The following is a 23,587-nucleotide window of genomic DNA, read 5'->3' on the forward strand; positions in this document are numbered from 1 at the left end:
AATAACTATGTAGAAATAGTCGATCTCTTCACTGATGGTCTCTATTGCTTTCATAGGTCATATAGAGGCATCAGAGTAACTTCTGTCTGCTTAATAACCTGTAAAAAACTCCTCACATGAGCTTTAAGTGTTTTGTTTTTGTAGCTGGATGTTTAATATCGCGTTGTTTATATAACCTACAGTGAGATAGTTTCATGTATTTCAGAGGAACAATGATGTGAATATAAGGAGCTGAAATACCATTTTAAAAAGACGTAACAAAAGACAAACCTGACTTTCAGGGTATGGACCGTATTTGATCTTTAATCTTGACGGGAAAAAAAGAGACATTGCATTTGAAGCCATTTCATGGAAAAAAAAAAATATTTACACGGAGGACTCAGTCCTCACAAACATTGACAGCACATTAGTAAAAAACAAAGACACGAGAGTTAAGGGTTTGCAGTACCTCTGAACCTTAAAAACATGGTGTTCTCATATCCAAACTATCAAGATAAATATATTTATAATATTTATATTGTATTTACAGAATACCTTAAATATACAACGTCTGTCATGTATTCTATAAACAAATATAAATTACTTAGGCACACCTTTATCTCAGACAATCATGGGAGTGGTTTTCAAAGGCCATCCTCTCATTGTGTGAGCTCAGTTAACCTGAACTTTCTTGCATCATTACACTATCCAGAGCGGCTACACTGCTAATAATCTCAGTACTTGTTGGCCAGCAGTTAGGTTAGTTATAATGTACACAACCATTTTTACAGCAGGACTTAAAGCTGGCTTGATTTACACTGCCCACAGACACAGTTACAGTCCCAAATCCAGCCTCTTTCCCCCTCAACCCGCTCCTTTGCAAACTCCTCTTTGCAGATTCTTCTCCAAGTAGGCCTGGTGGAGCGTCCACCTTATTGCTTACACCTTTTCTCTCATCTGCAAAGAGGAGGAAGCAAAGGCTGATGGGAGAAGGAGCTAGAGGTGAGTTCGGGATGCAGCCAAGCAAATAGATGATGGGTAAGACAAGGATGACATTTATTCCCACAACTTTTTTTTACAGTAGACAGTCAGATAAGGTTCAGAGACGACAAATAAGAGAGCAGCTACCATATCTACAAGGAATATACAGAACAAGTGAAATATACATTGATGTAACAGCCAACTAACGCACGCAGAGGGGTGGAGGGGAGGAGCGGCCAGCCGGTATGGCCGGGCAGGGCTTGCTTAACAGTCAGTCTATAAGTCCGACTCGGGCATGTCCGGCATGTCGGCCATCAAGTAACCAATACCGTAACGGCCGTTGGGTGCAGTGTCGGCATCAGTGCCGCCGCTGCCGCTCTGCTTGCGGTAGATGCTGTTGCCTGGCATCGGCGAGGGCGCCTCGCTGGGCGACTTGCCTTGGATCAGGCTGGTGTCGTCGTCCTCGCCCGGCCGGGCGCTCTCCTTGATGATGCGGCCCTTCTTGTAGGAGACGGTTGAAAGGCCGCTAGTGTTCTCGTCAATGATGTTGAAGTAGCGCAGGCAGAAGACAATGGGCACGGGCATGATGGCCATCACCACCAGGGAGATGCAGACCACGATGCCCCATGGAGGGAAAGACATCTTCTGCTCTATGGCCTGAAGGACAAAACACGTGAGTAATCTGGTGTTAAATGTTAAAATGTAGTTTCTTATATTTTGTAATGCTGATCATTTACAGATAAAATGAAAGGAACGCATGCCAGGGAAGTTTTACAGTTTTAACCCCCCCCAGGTTGTGTCACACCTCATTTTATGACCAGTCTTTTTACAAGATGATGTTTTAAACAACAGCCACATTCATGAAATTAATAGAATTTACTGTGTCAAGTGACACCTTTTTCCTCATTTCTTCAGCACAAGTTGTCTCTTTTATTCCCATGACAAAATGCAAAACATTCACAAGTATCAGTTTCAGGAACTATTTGCTTCCTTCTCTGTATGTACATGAGTTAACTTTGGGTTGTCGACTCTTGGTAGGACATCAAGAAATATGAAGATATTGCTTTCTGCATTTGACACATTTTAGTTAAAAAATGCATTTAAAAGATTAATGTACAACTCTCATTCAAAAAAATAGCTGGGACTCTGAAAGATATTTAATGTGCAAACTGGTTTGTTTTGGTTGTTTGCTCTTCTTACTGAGGCTTCTCTTGATGTGATCAAACAGGTGCTTGAATAGTCTCTGTGGTGGAACGGCACATCCTGTTGTTTTTCCGGGGGTTAAAAGACGCCTGAACATGTGTTAATTTTAGCTATTGCATCTACTTTGAACCCTTTAATTTGCTTTTTACTTGTTCCAGGTTGTTAAGCATTGAAAGCTTGTCCCAGGGGAGACGAGCCGGAGACGATAACTCACCTCTTCCTGTATCCAGGCACTGTAACTGGGAGGCGTCATGATCAGCTGGATGAAGCTGGAGCCCAGGAGGACCAGCAGCAGGGTGGGCGTGATGTACATCCACATGTAGTAGTAGAAAAGGTACGGTGTGAAGCCCAGCATGTCCTTCAGGTCTTCAAAGAATCTGAGGGGGGGGAGAACACAGAGCGACGCAGCGAGAGGTGAGATCAGATGTTTGTGGTAAAGAATTCACAATAGTTTCATAAATTTCACTGGCCTTTGTGTGCTATTAATATGGCTTTTATTTGAATTGTCCCATTCAAACAAAATACAATATGAATGGTTCCAAAAATAGTTGCCTGCAGACTGCTGACCTTTAAGGCTATGCAAGGTCAAACCAAGTAAAATCAACTTTGCATACATTTGGGTAATCATTGCGTCACATTATTTAACTTATAGACTTGATTTTATAAACACTTGCTACAAATAATGAGTGATTCACAAAAAGGTTCGGCAATATGCTGATGATAATGTGCTATACTTACTTATCGATCCCATAAACCCAAGCGATTGCCACGTTCTCCAGTACGACCACTATCAGCAGAGGCAAAGTAGCCGAGTAGTCGTCGAACATGGCCACAAAGTAGTTCCCTGAGCGCTGAACAAACAGGAGCCCAATGGAGAAGGCCAACACGCAGCATCCCACTGTGGGACAAGAGCGAGTTAGTGACTGTGCTTCCTGATAAGAGTGTTGTAATATCTGTGAGACTAAAGGTTCATGTTTAAAGGGGGGGTATTACGCTCATTTCAAGCTTCATATTTCACTACCTGTGGAGTAGCTTAGCATAATTTACAGTTAAAAAATCTCTTGATTTTTCTCACACTGGGTCTCTGTGCAGGCCCTCATACAGCCTCTACCTGAAACAACTCAGTCAGCTCTGTCCCTTTAAGAAACCCCGCCCCTACAAGCCAGCTCTCCGAAACCTGCCGTTCACAGCAGCCTGACTGAGCCTACAGATTTGAAACTTGGCCCATGTTTAGTTTTGACATCCAACATTGTAAAATGATATATGTCTTAAAATGTGAAACAGCATAATAACCCCTCTTTAAAGTTTGATGAAAGGAATGTCAATGGTCCACATTTTTAACCTTTGAGCGATACATGCAAACATACAAGTTTAATATGGAAACAGCATTGCTATACACATTTACGACAAGTAGATGCATGGATTATTGTCCTCACTAATACCCAAATTCTAGTAAGAGTGGCCAAGATAGACCGAGTTAAAAATCGAGCAAGTTTAGGTAGAGCAGGACCAATGTAACAACCTGCAAAATGGCACTCTCTTTTAAGGGGTAGCTCTATTCTGGGTACTTTTGGTAGGTTTTTTAGTAAAGTAGGTTAAATGGTAGGTCTTAGTTGCAGTGAATGGATGTCTTTAAAATCAAGCAGCAGCTTTAGGTTTAAACTCTGTACTGACATATAATGTAACACTATAATAAACAAACAAAGTTCCCCTTAAAAGAACACAAAATCATACCAATAGTTTGACTCCGTTATGTACCTGCCATGAAAAATAAATGATTCATAACTAGACAACCCAAGCAGGTCTGGATTAGTTGCTTCAGATTCAAAGACATGCTGGGATTATGCTAAAGTAAGCTAACCTCAATAGTCACCAAACAGAAAGATTGCAGTGGACCTTTTGAAATCCTGCATCCACCCTCTTTTGCAAGATTTCCTACGAACACCGCCTCCATGTATCCTGCACCCACAGTATTTGCAGGGACCTGCACGACCCATGTGAATACCTCTACAACATAACCTTCAAATTGTAAGCTGTTTGTTTGACTTAAATGATCACCCTTACTTCACAAAATAATTAAAACTGTTCATTTAGCAGTCATTCAGAGCGCTTCAGTCACTACTTCAGAAAATATATTTGATCATCTGTTTAAGGAGAGGTAGTTAGAGGTCTCTCTTACCTGTAAGGAATTCCTTGCGGACTTTAAAAGTGTCCACCAGCGGAGTGAGGATGCCCTCGATGGTGCCGAACATGCTGCCCAGGCCGAGGTTAACCAGCATGAGGAAGAACATGACGGACCAGAAGGGCGAGGCTGGGAAGTGGGTCATGGCCTCTGTGAAGGCAATGAAGGCCAAGCCTGTTCCTTGGACCGCCTGTTAGGGAGAGACAAGAAGAAAAGGTTAATAACAATGGCCAGGGGCTTTATTTTACCCCACATGAAGTGGCATTTATTTGAAATAGGTTTCTCTTAGGGACTTATTGTCTGAGCTGTGTAGCAGTGAGATTGGTAGATCTTTGCGAGGCTACTGAAATAAAACACTTCCGTTCACCATTTCGGAAAATATTACAAGGTTTTTTGCTTTTTTGCAAAGAGTTAGAGGATAATACCGTTACAACTAGAATGCCTCTAAAATACATGAATCAATGTACCGTAAGCAGCAGCTTAACTTATCTCCAGGAAGTCATCCGACCCCACCAAGAAATACCCAGACACAAAACATTTCCATACAACCACACCCAGATGTTTTTACCAGTTAGTCTTTGTACGGGAAAAAACAAAAGAGATATAAAATCAGTGCTTGAGTAGAGCTTTTGAGGGGCTGGTAGGAAAATAAGGTTTATTTTATACTTTGATTTTGTGCTAAGCCAAGGTAGGCTTAGCTAACCTGCTACTAGCACTTGCTAAATGGTACATAAATAGTCGTTTTGCGCAAACCTTGTTGAGCTCGTCCTCGATGCTGCAGGAATCCAGTCCCAGTTCAGCAAACTTGTCCTCCTTCACCATTTTGATGACCTTAAACATCTCATTGTAGTCCTCATTGCTGACCTGACTTGGCAGAGTGAGGTTAATGTGGAGGGGGATCAGGCTTTCCTCAATGCCATTCCCCACCAACGACACAATCTTGTTTGTGTTCCTAAAAAAACAGGCAGAAGACATTGATGGTTAGCAACTGTTGCTAATTGTCAGGCTTTCCATTATTGTGCTACACATCTGCAATCTCCAATAATAAGAGTGGAAGATTTAACTTGATTCTCAGTAATCTTTTTTAAACAATGGGTCCTTGATTTCAGCCGGATGTAGAGAAATGCAGGCTCCACATTTCGAGCTAACAGCGATGGATTTTGCTGTAACTAGCTTGCTAACTAAACTAGCTACATTACTTGGTTAAAAAGTCTGATTTTCAATTTTAAAATGAAAATGTTGTAAAGATTTAGTTTCTTTAAAGTAATATGTAATCCTAAAAACATTTGTCTTAACTGAAGATTAGTTCCTTGGCCTTACTTTTGTAAGCGCCCGATCAGGCAGACTGCCTTTTCTGTTGAAGCCTACAGTTAAAAAAAGAGCAGCTCGCTGTGCTTTTTTTTTTACTGTTGTTAAGAGTCATTAGCTGTCATTAACCTAACCATTATATTGTAAACTGACAGAAGGCCCGCCTCTACATTCATCTGATTGGACAATGAGAAAAAACACCAATGACGTCGGGCGCTTTTCTGCTTTGAGCTGAAGTTTTTTCAACTCGAGGCGCTCGGAGCGTTTCCTCAAAAACACGAGGCGCACAGAGCGGAACAATGTGAGGCGCTCTGCAACGCAAAAGCAGTGCGCAAAAAGCTTCCCTCTCATTTAGACTTTAAAAAAGCCGCCCCCAGCTGCTAAAATGTGTTCTGTCTCATCGGGACCTGAGTAAGCTGGTTTCATCTTCATACATACATTCCTTACACTTTTGTTTTGTGGTTCTTAAGAGGCTAAAAATAGAAAATCACACTCTTTAAATGCTGGTATTACTCTCCATCATGTGGAAAATTTCAAAGCTTGCCAGACCTGCAGCTCTGCCTGATATCTGTTGCAATGCGAATATGAATGGGCATTTACTGTTAGAGGGCCAGGTTTGGCAACTGAACTTCCCACTGGTTTAAGAGAAAGTATCGCAAGAGACTGTAAAGTTCACTTCAATGCCTAAAGATTAAAACGACTATAGAGCCACTTTGTGAGGAACTTTCGGTGTGTGTTGATTTTGGCGCCCCCTGTGGACAAAGCCGTACCTCTTGTCCTTTTGGTGTTTTTTAACAAAAAATCTCATTTCACATCTACTTTCTTTAACAGTGATATGTATCACTCACTTTAAATTTTTGCCCTGGAATGTAAACAAAGGCAGCGTGCAGTTAATCGCTTCGTCTGACACCTCCCTCCCACCAGCAGGCTCAGGCATTAAAAATAACTACATAGAAATATTCAATCTTGTCGCTGATGGTCTGTTTGCTTTTGTAGGTCATAAAGAGTAAGCAGAATTAATTCCAGTCTGTCTCGTAACCAGCTTTAAATAGGAACAATCACCATTTGACTGAGAGTTACTTTCACACCTGAACTTCTTGCTAAGCTCTTACAAGAAACCGTACAAACGCCGTCAATAAATATCTAAATGTGAGAGAAAGCTTGTACTCACAATGTGACACACTTGCCGATCATGATGTTGGCTTTGAAGCCCAGCACTGCAAACACCACCAGGGTGGCCAGCACAGACGTGAAGAAGTTGATAAAAGACACCAGGACGGCGTCAAAGTGGCAGTTGTTGTCCCGCTTGTTGTAGCTGGAGAAGGCGATGACGCCGCCGAAGCCGAGGCCCAGGGCGAAGAAGACCTGCGTTGCCGCCTCTCGCCATACCTTAGGCTCCAACATGATCTCCAACTGAAAGCATGACACAAGTAGATTTTCTGTTTAGTAACACAGTCAACATTTAAGACCAGCACTGAAGAAACATATTTGAGACTCTTGTTAGGACATACTGTGGAAAATTACCTGTTTTTTGACTTAAAAAAATCCATATTTTCACAATAATACGCAGCTGTTAATACATTTAATACATGTTGTAAATTGTGACAGATTTCTGAGCATATGTTTTAGATATTTTTGTCATAAGATTTATACATTTTATTATGTTTTATGCTACAGTCTGAGTGTTGCAAGCTGCAAGAATCATTCTGCCTTTGGGACAACAAGCGTAAAGCTGGTGTTCCAATAATCTTCATAATTATGCTCCTACTGGGTCGCTTTATAGACAAACATTTAACAAAAATCCATGATCACGGTTCTATCTCTTATATTTATTCATATTTTTTAGTGAGTACAATATAAACATGTATTTCTCTTTGTATTTTGCATACTCTAAATGCACCATCTACACAGCTGACAGTTTCCTCGTGATCGTTTTCTCTTACAAGCGTCTCAAACTGTTCTGAGCACAAACAAAGCCGAGCAAACACGCAGCAGGACTTTGATGTCTGCAGGTACACAGGAGAACACGATGGCAGAATAAGACTTTTGAAGTCAGCCGTTGACACCGAGCAGACGCGCGATCCAGACAGACGGAGAGACTCTGCTGTGAGCGAGCGTCTCCGGCTGGCTGGTTACATAAAGCCTCAGTAACTCCTGCAGTTTCCATGGCAGCGCGAGGAGCCATTGGCCTGTTACTGCTCAGGAGCCGGCCAATTACAGCGGAGATTTAATTTCTGAGTTCAGACACCTTTTTTTTTTTTTTTCTTTTACAGTGAGTGGATTGAATTTAACAGTGGCTGGTTGGTGATTTAGAAAGCCTTGATGTGCACTCCGAATGGCAATATTTTAAGTTAAGTGATTGGTTACTGTTTTAATAATTAAGTCGTCATATCTCAAACAAAAGTGATACATTTCTAGTGTTTTAAATCTAAGGAATTGATCCCTTTCTTTGTCATATATGAAAGTAAACTTGGAAGACTCGGGGTCTGGACTGTTGGTCGGACTAAACAACACATTTAAAGGTGTCACCTTTTGGCACAAAATAGTTTTCTGTTTAATAAATACTGAAAAATAATTATTTGGAGCTCTTTAATCAAGATATCTCTTTTAAAATTAATCACAAATAACTTTAACCTTTGTGGTTTTACTTGTCTCCAAACAGCGTACTGTCTCTGAATTTTTTACCTTTATTTATACCCGAGAGATCATTGAGGAGCAACCCTCATCTACAGTGACATCGAGTCCATTACAGAAGCAATTAAAAGACAGACAACAAAGCGTTAACAGAACCAGATGAGAGGTGGACAAATCACTAATCACTACTAAAATACAGGTGTGTAAGAATGAAGAACAAAACAGTGGCTTGAACGCTGCGTTACCTTGGGCGTAAACATGTGTCGGATACCGTCCATGGAGCCCTCGAGGAGCAGAGCCCGCACCAGGAAGCAAATCAACACAACGTACGGGAACAGGGAGCTGAAGTACATCACCTGCAAGAAGAGAATGTGTCAACGCAGAACTTAGCAATAAATAGCAGCAGCAAGTAACTAAGACACTCCTCGTACTTTATAACGAAGACATGATTAATTGTAATTAGAGGCAGGCACGTTGGAAGCAGGGCTGCGGGTGGTGTGGCAGCACCCCCTATCGACATCACCTGTTTGTCCGGGATTGTCCCAGTTTCAAGTGTCCAGAGTCATATCCCGGTTTTCACCACAATTAAACTAATAATACTTCAGCGCTTACATAGGTGTTTATAATGTTCTGTCCCACTCATTATTACCTAACCCAATCAAATAACGCCACGCGTCTGAACTCAACACGGATTTGTCTGTATGTGTGCCAATCAATCAATGTGTGGCATGCTTGTGGTTGGATGTGTGCCAGTGTGTGCATACAGCGAAAGTGTGCACCGATTAGGCTATTAGTCAGACGACTTCAAATGTTTACAAGAGCACCAAGTTCTTTATACACCTAGGCTCTTAAGTTTGCTCTCAAAGTGCACCAGACTGATGCATTTAACACAGCACCCCCTCCCAGAAAGTAGTTCCAACGTCCCTGATTAGAGGTAAAACCTAAAGGTCATTTGTCTCATATTTTATATTGCTCTCTGAGTACGTAGACATTGTGACAACAGAGGACTCAAAAGCAATTTTTAAAACTCATTTGGAATTAAAAAGTGACTCTGAACTCATTTACTTAGTTAAAATATTTGAGAATACAACTTAAAAGCTTCTGTAGCATTAAAAAATCTTTGCTGTGTTCAATTCCTGTCAGACTTTAGAGAACTGTTAAAGTAACATGTTTGCAGTTCCTATTTATCCAACAGTAACAAAACATTTCTCAGAAAGGAGAGAAAAACACAGGTTGAAGCAGCTCTGTCTGATGTTGTTGACAGTTCACAGGTACAACTCATTTATATCTCCGCCAGCAGCTGAGCAAAGAGTTTGAGATATAATTTTAAACTTTCTTTTATGCACCTTTGACAGCGACAGCCACGTGGTGACGATTTAATGTACCCTGAACGTCGTGTCACTGAAACCAGCAGGGTCCCGGGCCTGATCTGCTGAGCTGCTGAGCCTGTGCAACACCCTTTGTGCCTCTATCGTGCTAATTAGACAGCGGGCCTCTTGCGTTTTCTTTTTTTCCCTCCTTTTTTGTGTAGACTAGGTAGTACTTAAAAAACCGGGGCCTGACTCAGACGCTAAACTGTGACACGTTGCTTTACAGGACCAGCTCTGCGGTGTCGGCGCAGGCACTGGGAGATGCTTTAGGGTTGAGTCATACGCATGGTTGGTGTGATTCAGAGCCTGCATTTTGGTCCATATGTCGCTCTGAAGCTGTGCTATTTGTCATGTATGGGTTGTCAAACTTCAACAGGTTGTACCTAAACAGGAAATCATGCTGTGGAAATCCCTGTTGTGTAGTGAAGACTATTTTTAACAGTCAAATATCATAATTGTAACACATTTTCTTTCCTTTTCTAAGCTGCAGCTCTTGTCGGCTCTTTGCTGATTAAACCCTGCAGCTCTGTGCCCTTTTTTAAGGACAGAGTCGTGGCCTTGCAGATATCTGCTCCTTTGTAACCTCAGTGTTATTTTCTATCAAAGAGGAGAATAATGAAAGATTATATGTCATAGCAGATGACATGTGCAGCTTAAAAAGGTCATGCTCTGAGGGCGGCACTGTTATCTTCACGATAGAAGACGTTGATGATAATGGACACACATGCAAACAGTGTGTCAGTAATCTAACGGCTACTTTACATTATTATTTGACATACAATTTGATACGTTAAATGGCGTCTGGCAGCTTTTAAATACTTCATCTTTTTTTTTTTTTTTCATCGTCCCTTCCCCCCTCTTCTTTTTGACACCCTTGACAATCAAGCCAAGCCAAAAGAGCGCGTATAACCATGGAAACCAATGTGGTCTGATCCCTTTCACGCCCACCCACGCACAGTTTTTGTGAACGCGGATGGAGAGGACATTGATATTCTTTTGTGGCGCACAGTGCTGATTAAACTTCAAAGACACTTGGAGCCGGCCCCTTTCGGAGAAAAGTTCATGCCCATTTCTAGTGTGGCCAACTCAAAAGGCCATCCAGACACGTGGGGTAGCTGGAGGAAGACCATCTGGCAAAAACTGTACCATGAAGCAGCCTGGGTGGCTCCTTTTTATTTCTTCTTTGCTCAGCAATTCATTTCAGTTTCAATAAGTCAGCAAGGCTTTAACATCCTTTATGCAAAGCGCTCAGCAGACGTGATAGTGATTGTGTGGGCGTCTGTGGTTATCGGTGACATTTCTCGCCAGGCAGCAGCATGTCGGCTGGCAGGGGAAATGAGACTGTCTCGCGCTGCAATGCCATTGTGGCACAGGCCACGATTAAAGCACCTCTGTTGCATCCATCTTGTTTTGTCTGCAGCTGCCATGGTGACCGTACAGTGAAAGACGAGGGCTGGTTGGAGGCGTGCAAACAGCAGACAGCTGCCGGGATAAGACTTGAACTAAGGACAATATCCGGATCGGAGGTGGGGGAAGCAATTTTAACTGGTGACAGCCATGTTTTCCACCCATTATGACAACTTTAGTTACAGTCTAATACCTGGGATGTATTTAGTAACCTGCTACTTCCTGGTACTTTTCAACTGAATCGTGTTTTGACCACAGACTGTATTTAGGAAGTGGACGTAGCCTCCTGCTACTTTAAACTGCCTATAAGAAACTACATGAGACAATGATCCTACCTTTTAGATGATTTACTGACTCAGAAAAGATTTTCCTAACAAGTATACCGTCTCAATCACTAGTTTCAAGTCCTCTTCATTAAAGAATGAGATTCATTTAGTTACTTAAGGTCCCATATAGAGAAATATTGATGGTAAAGCAGGGTGCTGTTTGGCTCAGCGGCTGGGATCATGCGTCCCATGTACGTGTACTGCAGTCCTCGATGCGACAGCCCCGTGTTCGACTCCCACCCTCGGGCCTTTGCCGCGTCGTGCCCACTCTCTCTTCCTCTGTTTCCAAACACTAGCCACTGTCCTCTCTCTACATAAAGGCATAAAAGGCCAAAAAAAATGACAAGGCGCTACCACAGCAAACTTCAAGCGAGAGTTAAGACATAGCAAAGTGTAGATAAGGGCAGCAGAGTGCCGAACTCGAAGCTTCAGAACGTTGGCTACATGCACTTCTTCTAAACAGTCTGTGTTTGATTAATAACTTAAATACCACATCCTTAAACTGCATATTCCTTTTGGCCAACAGGGGGCAAAGAACACCAAACAATCTGTCAGATACTTAACCATAACATTTAAACATTAAAAAGCTATTATGGCTAACGTGTTGCTAGCAAACAACCTTCAACTTGTCTTGGTCCACTGGCATTAGCTGCAGGCTGTTCCTTTTTCTTCTCAGGCTCAGGCCTAATATAGCGTCTCTATGGTTTGGTGCTGGGCAGCTTTGATACAGTAGTTTTGTCAACAATTGCCGACAGAAGTTGCAGGTGAGACTGAACCAAACGGGAGATTTGGTGTAAAACCAAAAGATCTTAAAAAAAGAAAAGAGACCGAAAGAGCTGCAGAGTTAGGCGTTAATCCTCCAAGATGTTAACTCTGTGACTCATTTCATTCAGTAAAGTTCAGAAAATCTTCAAACTTACTCGATTGCAGGCGAAAAAGAAAAATCTACTGTACAAATCTTGACCCCAAACTTTGCTGTAACCCCGCCCAGGTCCGGCGTAAGTAGCGGGGGATAATACCCAAATCAAATGACTTCCCCTTCAAAGCTTACTCTCTAGGAAGATTAAAAAGTTTCAGCATTTTTTCCAATTAGCACAAGCTCGCCTGTGACCTGAGAGCACACAGGGCTAATGCTTGTCATATGATATGGGAAAGTGTGGAATGATAAAGATCACCTGTAAAAAGAGAGGAGGAGCGGAGTTTGCAAGCCAACGGCAACCTTTTCGCCGGTGGGCTAATCCCTTCCGGATGCTAGTCACGCTACTGTCAGCTTTACCGCTCTCAGATAAAGTAAGCTGATCATGAAATCCCACTCGGGATCACATGAGGCTTCTACCTGACGCTATATCATTAGAAAAATTAGTCAAGTCATATTACAGTAGTCAATTAGCAGCGTCTTTAAACCAGGCATCAATCCGTATAAGCTTCTACCTTAAAAGTGAGCTAATAATGTGTGAGAGGATTTTCCGAAACACTTGGCGAGAAATGGCCCTTTGTTTCTGAGACTGTTCCTCGTTTTCCAGGGTACAAACGTTGTGTTTGAGGAGCTAAATTAGGTCAAGCTGCCAAGATTTCAGGGCAGCTGTTGTAACCCACTTCCTCTGTGCTTTCCCTCTCATGAGCCGCCTCCTCTCCTGCCTCATTCCCTACGTGTAATAATATATTATCTCCAATTATTTCAGCAAGTGGAAACCTGAAGTGAACCTGAACAATCATCCTTACTTTCCCAGAAGACTGGATTCCCTTGATCATGGCGAGGCAAACCATCGACCAGGCAGCCAGCAGGCACAAAGTCATCTTCCAGTTGAGTCCTCCCCCCTCGGAGATGCTGTCAGAGATGTTGAGGGCCTCGCGATACCAGTAGTAGGTGGTGGCCGAACTCTTCTCACACTCCGGCTCAATATCTACGGACAAAACGGCACATCAACCTCTTTGTTAGTGTCACATTTACACGCTTGGGATCTGCTCTTGATGGATCTGATTCGGTCTTACATGTGATGCTCTTGTTCTTGACGAGTGGACACTCATGCCATGGCAGAGGCTGCTGGAAGGACTGGGAGAAATAGAACAGGCTCCAGCTGATGATGACATTGTAGTAGAGAGCCACGAAGAAGCACACCTGCAGGGAGGAGAGGCAAGTCGACTTCAGACACAGAAACATGAAAATTGGTGTTCTTATTTCGGCTCATTTGAACGTCCATGAGAGAGATATCTACAAACAGGAAGTGCTGCTCCTGCTGCAGCTACAACACCTCCTAATTTCATCATTTAACCCACTTATTACACACCATAAAACGATACTATCAAGTAGTTTTAGGTTACAGAAAGGTTGTTTTAGCTTTCACACGCATATGTACATGTCTGAGTGTTTCTCTCTGACGTATTTGATTATTATTATGTACATTTGCACCTTACTGTTTGCACTAACTCTGCCCATCATGGTTAAATTTACACTGTACCTTTAATAGCATCTCTTTTACTTTTTGTAATTTTTTGGGGGAGGTTTAGAAAGGGCGGGTGTTGTTTTGTGACAGATGTGCTATTCTATGTTTCTTGTAAGCTACTGGATACCTGAATTTCCCTCGGGATCAATGACGCGTCTATCTATCTACAGCTCTGGGGAAAAAAACACAAGAGACCACTCCGGATGTTCCTTAAATCAGCATCTCTCGCTTCCTCGCAACCTCCTGAATGTGATCAAGAGGAAGATGGATGGTCACAAGCCATCGAACAAAGAGCGGCCTAACATCACCCAACAGCTCTGTGACAGACTGCTGTGATTAAAAACCAGGTGATTCCACCAGATATTGACCTCTGAACTCTTCTGAGTTAGAACATTTTTAAACATGAACATGAACCTGTTTTCTTTGCTTTATTCGAGCTTTAAAAAACATGTTTTTTACATCTTTTGTTTTCTTAACCAGTCGTCATTTTCTGCAAATAAAAGAGCATTTTATTTTGGAAGTACTGATAAAGGAAAAGTTATTTTACACAAACACAAACATAGAGGACCCAGAGAATTTTGCAGTGGTCTCTAAATTGAGCTGTATGTTACCACCAGTGGACTATCATCCACTGGCAAATGATGGACCTCTGTTTGAGGCAGTTAAACATTTTTCCACATAATAGTCCTGCAGATGTGCTTTTTAATTAGTTTTCAAAAGAATTGCCGAGACGTAACTTCTATCCTTGAGTAAACTATCACAGAGTCTACCACTATTTTCTCCACTGAAACTGTCTGTACACTTTCATTCACCCAATGAGGGTTTGTTTATTGCTAAGTTTTTAGGTTCCAGAATATTTTCCTTCATATATTTTATCTTAGTCACATTTTTTTTTGCTTTTGCCTTTATTGGATAGGACAGCTGAAGAGAGACAGGGAATGTTGGGAGTAGAGAGTGGGGGATGACATGCACCAAACGATCGCAGACCGGGAGTCGAGCCTGCGATCAGTGCGTCGAGGACTGTAGCCTCAATACACGGGGCGCCTGCTCTACCAACTGAGCTAAACCTTAGCTAAACCAGTTAGTCACAATCATTGAATCATTTATTTCTAGTCTAAAATGTTTCTCATAATAAATATGTTGCGCTGCGGGGTAGCTAGACGGACGGAGGAAGAACGAGTTGTTAGCCTTGTCGCAGGAACAGCTGACCCGAGGTCGAGGTGTCCTCGGAAACACAACAAACAAATTGGCTAACTGCTTTTCTCACTTAGCGCTCGCTCACTCAACATGTGTCTGCTCTTCCCAGAAGGCCGATCTCCCCTTAAAAGTAGCTTTTTTTTCAATAACCTTCTTCCCTCCCTCAGAACTACCTCTAAGCCAATTACCCACAACGCTGGACATCTCCCTCAATAACCAACTGCAAACATTTATTGTCATCTATATTCTATTTAAGACAGCAGAATCATTTTGCTGTTCCTGCTGTTGTCAAATGTCCATATTTGTGCCACTCTGTTTCTCGTAGGAGAGTTACTTGAAGCCCCAGTGTCGGACTCACCGCACAGCTAGCGAAGCCAATGCCCCCCAGTCGAGGGCTGATGTAGTTCCACACGCCGATGCTGCCCCTGCGGATGCGCTGCCCGACTGCAAGCTCCAGGAAGAACAGCGGGATGCCAATCAGTATCAGCAGGATGAGATAGGGCACCAGGTACGCTCCTGCCAGTCAGAACAAAACAGACACGAGAATTAAATTAAGCACACGCAAGAGAGGGAAGCTGTGTCGTCAGATAACTGTGAGTTGACACCATTTCAGTTCCCTTTAAGCACCGCACACACATACACACACACACACTCTCTTTAATCTCTCTATGTGCCACATGCTTCAAACACATCTAAGCCTCGTTAACTTTACGTAACGTCTCCCTAATGGAGACACATTTTCCTAAAAACACAGCAGCCCCTTTAACATTATCTGTCCCATTACCCACCAAACACACACACACATGCAGATGACTATACGAGCATCTGTGCGTCTCCACCTTATACATCCCCAGCGGTGTGTGGCGCAATCAAATAATTCTGGAAAGCAGGAAAGACACTGAAGTCTAAAATTACCTAAATTACAGTGGGATTACTTTGAGGCGCATTACAAAGACGGCATTCCTCTCTAGAATTACGGTTGCAGGGTGAATGACTAACATTAAGACTCTGTAATAGTGCGGTGTGTTGAAATACAGAGGGGCGGACAGGAGGGGCAGGCACGTGATGGTCGAGAGAAACCAAGAGAAGTCTTTGTTGAGAGGAAGAGGCTGGTGGTTACATGTGTTCAGAAGCAGCAGTTTCTTTAAACAATGTGTCTTTTTATTTTACATATAAGGCGAGGTTCGGTATGTGGGGAGGTTCCTGTGTGTGAGCTTTTAAGACCCTCAACCACGGAAACCTGTTCTGAACCATTGCATCATGCCAATCTTCACAGCCACTGATGGAAAAACCACACAGTGATTTCCTGAAAACACACTTTTGTAAAGTTAAACTTTTGTTTTCACAGCAGTGAAACCACATTTCACCCGTGAGGAGGATCTAAAAATCCCCTGGTGTGACTCCCCCCCCCCCCTTTCACAGGCTTCACCAAAGCATCAAATGTTGGTGGAAAGACTTACTGACATGTTTGCGTAGTTAATGACGGCGTCAAAACTTCCGCCAGAGGTGTATTGTTTTTAAGATCGCTGTTTCAACACGGTTTATTGTTTCATCTGGCAGGACGTTCATTCAGATCCTTTCCTGAGTCCTGCTGTCCCTCCCAGGTTTAGATGGGAGTGGTCACGGACAGGACGTTCTCGTCTATCTGTTGTTTTAAGCAAGCGTGTTTGTGTACAGACAGTAAACTATCAGCGAAGCAGAATTAGATGTTTTAATATTAGAAACCTGAGTACACAGCTCATTCGGGGAAGAGGCTTTCACATCAAAAGCCCCTCTGGTTTCCATTGTCTTCTAAAAACCCTCCGTTAGGACATTCGAACACTTTGATGGCACTTTGAGAAAGCAAACAGCCTGATAAGAGCCTGTTTCATCTTTCCTTAAAATAGCTCCTCACTTGCAGCACAATGAAGGCGAAGCTGGTTAAGCGACATGTCCGTGACCACAAAGCCCAAAGACACAAGCGTGAATCATTTGCATATATGAAGTAACAGCGACAAGGAATGATTTAACATATCGACACATTAAATAATGCCAATCTTCTGAGGATTGGTTTGTTATCAAGCGACACAATCCATTAAAAAATCAGCACAGCAGAGTTTGCCAGGAGGTCGTACATGCAAGCTAAGGTGTTGACAGTCGGTTCAAATATAATTATACTTGTATGCGCTGCCATCTCCTCTTCAGCTGGCTAATTTAGAGTTTATTTTTGTCGTAACAGTTCCTGGAGTGGGTGGATAAAAGACAAAGCAAACACACAATCACACACACACGCACACGGACCTGTCCCATTTTAATCTAATTACTGTTGAACACAGCAGGGTGACCAGAGCTGATTAGAGCAGACCTGAAAACATGAAAGAGTCTAGAGAGAGAGGCTGATTTGAACCGAAGTCCCCCAGCTCACACACACACACACACACACACACATACATTGCTATTACCAACAGTTTACTATCATTCTATTAATCAGACTTCTTTTTGTATCCAGTGGAGTCGCCCCCGTGCTAACCATCACAAAGAATACAGGTTTAACGCACTTTCTGCTTTCTAATTAACCACATCAGTATAAAATAATTACAAAACAATCCTTTTGATGCATATTTGTTATGTTTGCACATCTAAGCAAAGTCATATAAGATATTCAAACTGATGTTCGTTGCACCTAACTGATGTGCAATGCTTTAAAACAGACAACTTTTTTTTAAGTTTTCTTCTCTTCAGCGGCACCTTTGGCAATAAACGGTAATCATGGGAGGACATTTGCACACTGTCTTTATTTTAAAGGCTATTAATTCTACTTTCCCCATCATAAAAGCATACGCACTGCTACTGTGCATGTAATGTGGAGACATCATCTTATTTTTTTCTACTTTCCAGACAGTGCTGCATGTGTGACGTCCACGGTTGGCTCCGGTTGTAACTCTTGATTTTCCTCACTGACGGTCGCTTTCCTTTTTAGACTGTTTTGCTTCATCTGAGCGTCGAGTTTGTTTCTTTTTCTTTGTATTTTCACTTATTGTTGAAGTTGTATCTGTAGTCATCCATCTTTTCTTTGTTTGTTCAGCCATAGTAGATTACTGTTTACTCGCAACACTTGCGGAGAGCAGAAAAGCAGCCGCTTAGCGTCACTAACTGGGCACCGCTTTTGATTTTTGCCACGAAAGTCCCCACAGACACCCAGTCTGTGATACTGCTAATACAAAGGCTTTCATCAGTGGGCCATAGACTCAACCACCATTGTGTTACCTCATTCGGAGATAGATAGAGACTTAACAGACATTTATTTGCAAGAAAATCTTCAAGATTGTACCTTGAAATATACATGACATAGTGATCATATCATCACAATACCAACCTTTGATTATACTACGATAGTAATATAGTATTAGGGGTGGGAATCGCAGGGTAACTCTAAGTTGCCCACAATAATGATAATATCACGATACAGCATCGATATATTGCAAGACAATCATATAATGATTCATATCATAAGCCCCAGTAGTGGCACGGTGAGTGAAATGGCAGGGAAATCTGTTTAGAGAGCCACGTATTTGTAGATTAAAATATAGATATTTGGTGCCAGACTATCGATAAGTGCATCGCACGAGTCAGGACGACGATATGTTGCCATATCGATATTTTGTCCCACTCTTATATAACATATCATTTGGAAAAGTCAAGGGAAAGCAGATTATAAAGGTGGTTAAAAACAACTTATTCCACATCTTCATGCATTGTTTTTATAATGTACTAAGGTTACCATATGGACCTGCACTGTAACAGGAACCATGGCTGTTGTGGTTCATGTACAAATGATAATAAGCTAAACAAATTACTTAACCTGAGTTCCTGTCTGGACAACCTGTCTGAGACGGCTTCATTTAATCAGCTTTCAGGAGGGAGCTCTGTGTAATCTCCAGGTGGGAAGTGCAACACCTTATCACCTTCCCAGGACACATTAGAGTCTAAACCCTGCAGCGAGTCCTCGTCATATCCCAACTACACTCTTAAGGGAAACGTGGTGTTGATTGCTGTTGTCATTGCACTGAAATTGAGTCGCAGTTATTTCATGCGTTTTGACAGAAGTTTTATGAGCTTATTTAGCTGTTGTTGGCGAAATGTCACAGGCTGCACACTGACAGGGACGCAGGTGGTCGCATAACTCGCATGTCACTCCTGAAGGTCACCGAGCGGCGAGATAGGATGGACTCTGTTCCTCTATCTTTCTTACACACACTTAAGTAGCACATACAACAGTATTGTTTACAACACCTGCATCCGTTTAGTGCTAATCATTAGGAGACCTTTTAGCTGCAGAGAACCGGATGACAAATTGGGACTTATTTTGGGATTCTGGTTGATCTTTCTTACCATATTATTTCTTGACACAAGACTGTTCACCTTCACTGTAAAGACAGTGTAAATACTGTGCAAGAATAAAAGCTACGTTTTTATACATTAAAAAGAGGTTACGCAGTACGGCCTGTTCCTCCTCAAGGCCGTAGAAGTGAATCACATCCTTTTTAATTGTTCACCAATATTGTGATCTCTCTACTGTCAGAAACTAGAAGTATAGTTGTTTTAGTTTGAAGGCTGTATGCATGTCGGCATATGTGTAAAAGTTTGCTGGGTTACAACAGGTTAATTTTAATGGCGTTAATTCTGCAGCCTGTTCTACTGCTGTAAAGGATACTAATTACATCCTAATTTTTGGCCTTTATTTCTATAGTAAATAACACTAACCAAGTTGCTTGCTTGACATTTAAAAATGTACTCATATTGACAAAAGGCAGCCCTCAATGAGAGCCTAAATGCTGCAAAATACACTGTTTAACACAGTTAATGTGCAAACGTCTGGTGCAACTTTGACCTACTCTGCTTACCCCAGTTGTACATTCACATTGTTCACATCCATTCAGCCATTACTTGTGGCATTTTTGGTGCGTGTACTTTCAGTTTCATCCTGAATAAAGGGTGAAACATACTGTATTTACATTCTTGTGCATGCTTGTGTTTCCTGCTACTTAATGTAACCATAACTGACAGATACAATGAGCCAAAAGAAAGAAAATAGGTCTATATTTAGTTTGATTGATTCATAGGATTGTGACTACAATGACAGCTCCCACTGTGTATATGGTTGTAAGCTGTAATCATTACACACTGCTGATGGTTACTCACCCCCTCCGTTCTTCTGACACAGGTAGGGGAACCTCCAGACGTTGCCCAGGCCTACAGAGAAGCCAACCTGGGCCAGGATGTACTGGAGCTTGCTGTTCCAGGCCGGGCGTTCCTCCTCCTCGCCGTCCGAGCCCCCTTCCTCCACGTCGCACTCTTTCCCTTCCCCTTCATGGTTGTTGACGATCAGCGAGGTCTTCTTGAAGGAATCGTCACAGGCGTCCTCGTTGGAAAGCAGGTCCTTGACAGACTCTGTGACATCCTCGTCAAGCTCTCTCTTGACGGCCTTGCTGTTTTTGGGCATTTGATAAAGCAAACAAGTGCGTGGGGTGGAACGTCTTTTTGGTTGGCAGGCTGAAAGGGCAAGGCCAGGCGTGTGTGAAAAGTCACTTTATGAACTTTGGCTGTGCAAAGCTGCAAGTTTTAAGGAGTATTGGTTCAGTTTTTCAGTAAAGTTTGTGGAGGTGGAGTGATCAGGAAGTTCTTACTTCTTCATTATCACCAAATGTCTGTGGAGGATACAGGAAATACAGCAATGATTAGAAGCAAAGATACTAAAGGAGGTCACAGCACACATTTGTGTCTATTCATCAGCTTAGTTTGATTTTTTCCCTCTATTTTCAGCCTCTAATTTGCCCTCAAAAATTGCTGTGTGAATGTTCTCACCCTGAATGAACTGTGTAACCAAAATCAGCTAAGATTGACAAATTATAAGGGACTGTTGTAAACATCTTTTAGAGATTTATGTGGAGATGTAACCCAGATTAAACACAATACAGATGAAAAAGAAGTGTCATGATAAAATAAGATAATTGAACAACCCAAATTGCAAGTTTTGTATCTACATTACAAGTTTACACTCCAAACTATTTCCAAACAACCCTATCTGACCGTGAAAAACTCCACAGAGAGAATTATTGCTGGTATGCAGAGTTATTCCTCACATGAAAATCACATGGGCTGGCTTTGGCAGTAACATTTATGGGGGATCATTATATTGTGAAGTCGTTGTTCTGGGAAAGAAAGAAAAAACGCCTGGCAACATTAGCCTGGTGGTGGACGGTGACTTGGGCAGTGACAGGTCGTGGTATGGAGACTATATCGCGTTTCCAGCCTCCTGAATAATTGAAAGGAGGAGGACATTTGCATACGAACCCAAACACTCCTTTTCTCCGCAGCTGGCCAGGATGGGAAAAGCCCTCATACAAGGAAACGATATCAACTTACAAAATGAAACTGGAAATATGAGCAGACATGTGCCGGCTCCGTGTATAAAAAGGTGATGGAAACATGCTCTGTTTTGTCCTTTAAAAGGCGCAATCGTGAGATATTGACATTTAATAGTACCACCTAGGGTTTTTACTATGACTAGCATACAAGGGTGTGGACACTGTATCAACCAAAAGGCGGATTAAGGTGCGCAACATCCTTGTCTTTTATATTTCAGCATCCTGTCGCGTCTTGGTTTATATATTACACATATTTTTCACCTTACATAGTTTATAAAAACGCCGGAAATATTAGGCCATATAGCAGAAATACAACATGCCTCCCGCCTTTCACCATGTAGAGGATTAAGTGATTAATAGATTCCCTTTACCGCTTCAAGATTAGCCTGGTTTGTATGAGGCAAAGGCCGTCGTTTCATAATCCAGTGAACATAGCAGCCAAAAGGAGCGCTGATGCTGAGTAACCTTCACTGCAGTTTGTATGGAGGCTGTAATGGGACATGGCATCGCAATTATAGCATTAAATTACGGTTTGTCTGGGTTTAGTCTGAGGATGACTGGTCACACAAAGACATGACTCAGGCATGATGAGTGAAATAAACGAGCTCACGGTTTTATACAATGAGAAAAATGCGGATGAAGCAATGAATTAAAAATAAAATGAAAATTCACACCGGTGCCATGTGGCTCGTTGTTGTACCCAGGCACAATTTGTCCCCTAAGGAATGCCAATAAATCAATTCCCTCCCTCCCCCCCCTCCCGCCCAGCCTTCATGACATCCATGTGAGATGTTTCATCATTCACTGGCCAGCCACATCCTGCGCACTGGTACCACTGGCACCCCGCTCACACATACACACACATCACACCATGCCTTAAAAAATGACCCTAATAAATCCCGTTAAGGATGCTGAGGTTGGTACTCACCAGTTTGAGTCTCAAGGAATGAAATTGTGAGAGCACATGCACGGAGCAGACATTATGAACATGCGTCTTGTCGAACCAGCCTCTATGTGAATCGGTGAGCGCTGCTACAGTCCGTATCACCGGCTTGTCTACATCTCAGCGAGAGCGGAGAACGATAAGAAGGGGGGGATCCGCCTCTCCTGATCCTATGATTGTCACGTTTCCCAACCCACAATATTACTTTATCTTACTGTATAAACGTTATAAATCTATTTTTATTGTCATTACACTTAAAAGTGTAGACATAATTGAGATTTAAGCTTAAATTGGCGTCCGAGTTTTCTTAAACCCCCCTCTTAAACCGCACTACTTGGTATGCTCCACTACGACTCTTGTGGATGAAAGCAATGTGTCTCTGTTTATAGCCTACACGCTCATTTCTTTAATTTGATATTTATTAATTTGGACATTATGTCTATTTATCTTCATATTGTACATTAATATCAGAATAAAGATTAAATATGATTTTAAGATGTAAAAACCTTAGATTGTGGTCAAGGTCGGAAATTGCGCGTCATACACCCACGCAATTTTTTTGGGTATTGCCCCCCAAAAAAAAAGACAGAGAGAGAGAGAAAGGAAAAAAATAACATACAGACTAGACAATACACCTATTTTGAAAAAATATTTTTATGCAGGGTTACAGTAAAGCTCAAACATTTATGGAAACGGCCCATTATGCCTGTGAAGATTTTAAAAACCTATCCTATTTAATTCCAGAAATTTTGTGCTTTAAAATGCCAACAGATATATTTCTTACTATGACAATCCTATGCTTTCTGGACAGTAGCCTACAGTACACATATTGTTCACACATAAGTCCATAAATAAAATAACTATTAGTCCCTAAAATCTTGTTGTAGGCCTACCTCAGAAAACATTTTGTTGAAATGATTTTACTCTATTACTAAAATAAATACTACTAATGCATGAGGTTAAAGGATAGGTCTTCTACTGTATATGACTATTGTCCGTAATAGTGACAGGTTGTTTTACCTTGATAATAATGAAATATAGAGTTTATACAGTTCAGGTCTTCTACAGTGGTATTTATATGTCTCTGCCTCAAGCTGTGAATAATTGGTTTCAAATATTACAGGCCTGATTACACAAAGCCAAAGGTTTGTTGACAGCAGTGGAGTTTATCTAGGCCTATATTTACTTGTATGAATTATGCATGTG

The 23,587-nt window shown here is 41.9% G+C and overlaps 1 protein-coding gene across 1 annotated transcript; it reads right to left on the reverse strand.

The window, feature by feature from the left end:
- Positions 1-283: 283 nt before the first annotated feature.
- slc6a15 (solute carrier family 6 member 15) lies at positions 284-22,455 on the reverse strand. Its single transcript, XM_069685784.1, has 12 exons — positions 22,367-22,455; positions 20,213-20,718; positions 15,390-15,547; positions 13,383-13,509; positions 13,113-13,294; positions 8,533-8,643; positions 6,825-7,066; positions 5,099-5,297; positions 4,343-4,535; positions 2,902-3,061; positions 2,378-2,540; positions 284-1,617 (listed from the first exon to the last, which is right to left on the reverse strand). The coding sequence occupies exons 2-12, from the start codon at positions 20,511-20,513 to the stop codon at positions 1,237-1,239; spliced, it is 2,217 nt and encodes a 738-aa protein (XP_069541885.1). The 5' UTR covers positions 20,514-20,718; positions 22,367-22,455; the 3' UTR covers positions 284-1,236.
- Between the last annotated feature and the right edge of the window lie 1,132 nt (positions 22,456-23,587).

The sequence above is a fragment of the Semicossyphus pulcher genome, unplaced genomic scaffold, assembly GCF_022749685.1.
Source record: "Semicossyphus pulcher isolate SPU_LCO1_2020_fin unplaced genomic scaffold, fSemPul1.0.p SCAF_8, whole genome shotgun sequence".
Classification (NCBI taxonomy): Eukaryota; Metazoa; Chordata; class Actinopteri; order Labriformes; family Labridae; genus Semicossyphus; species Semicossyphus pulcher.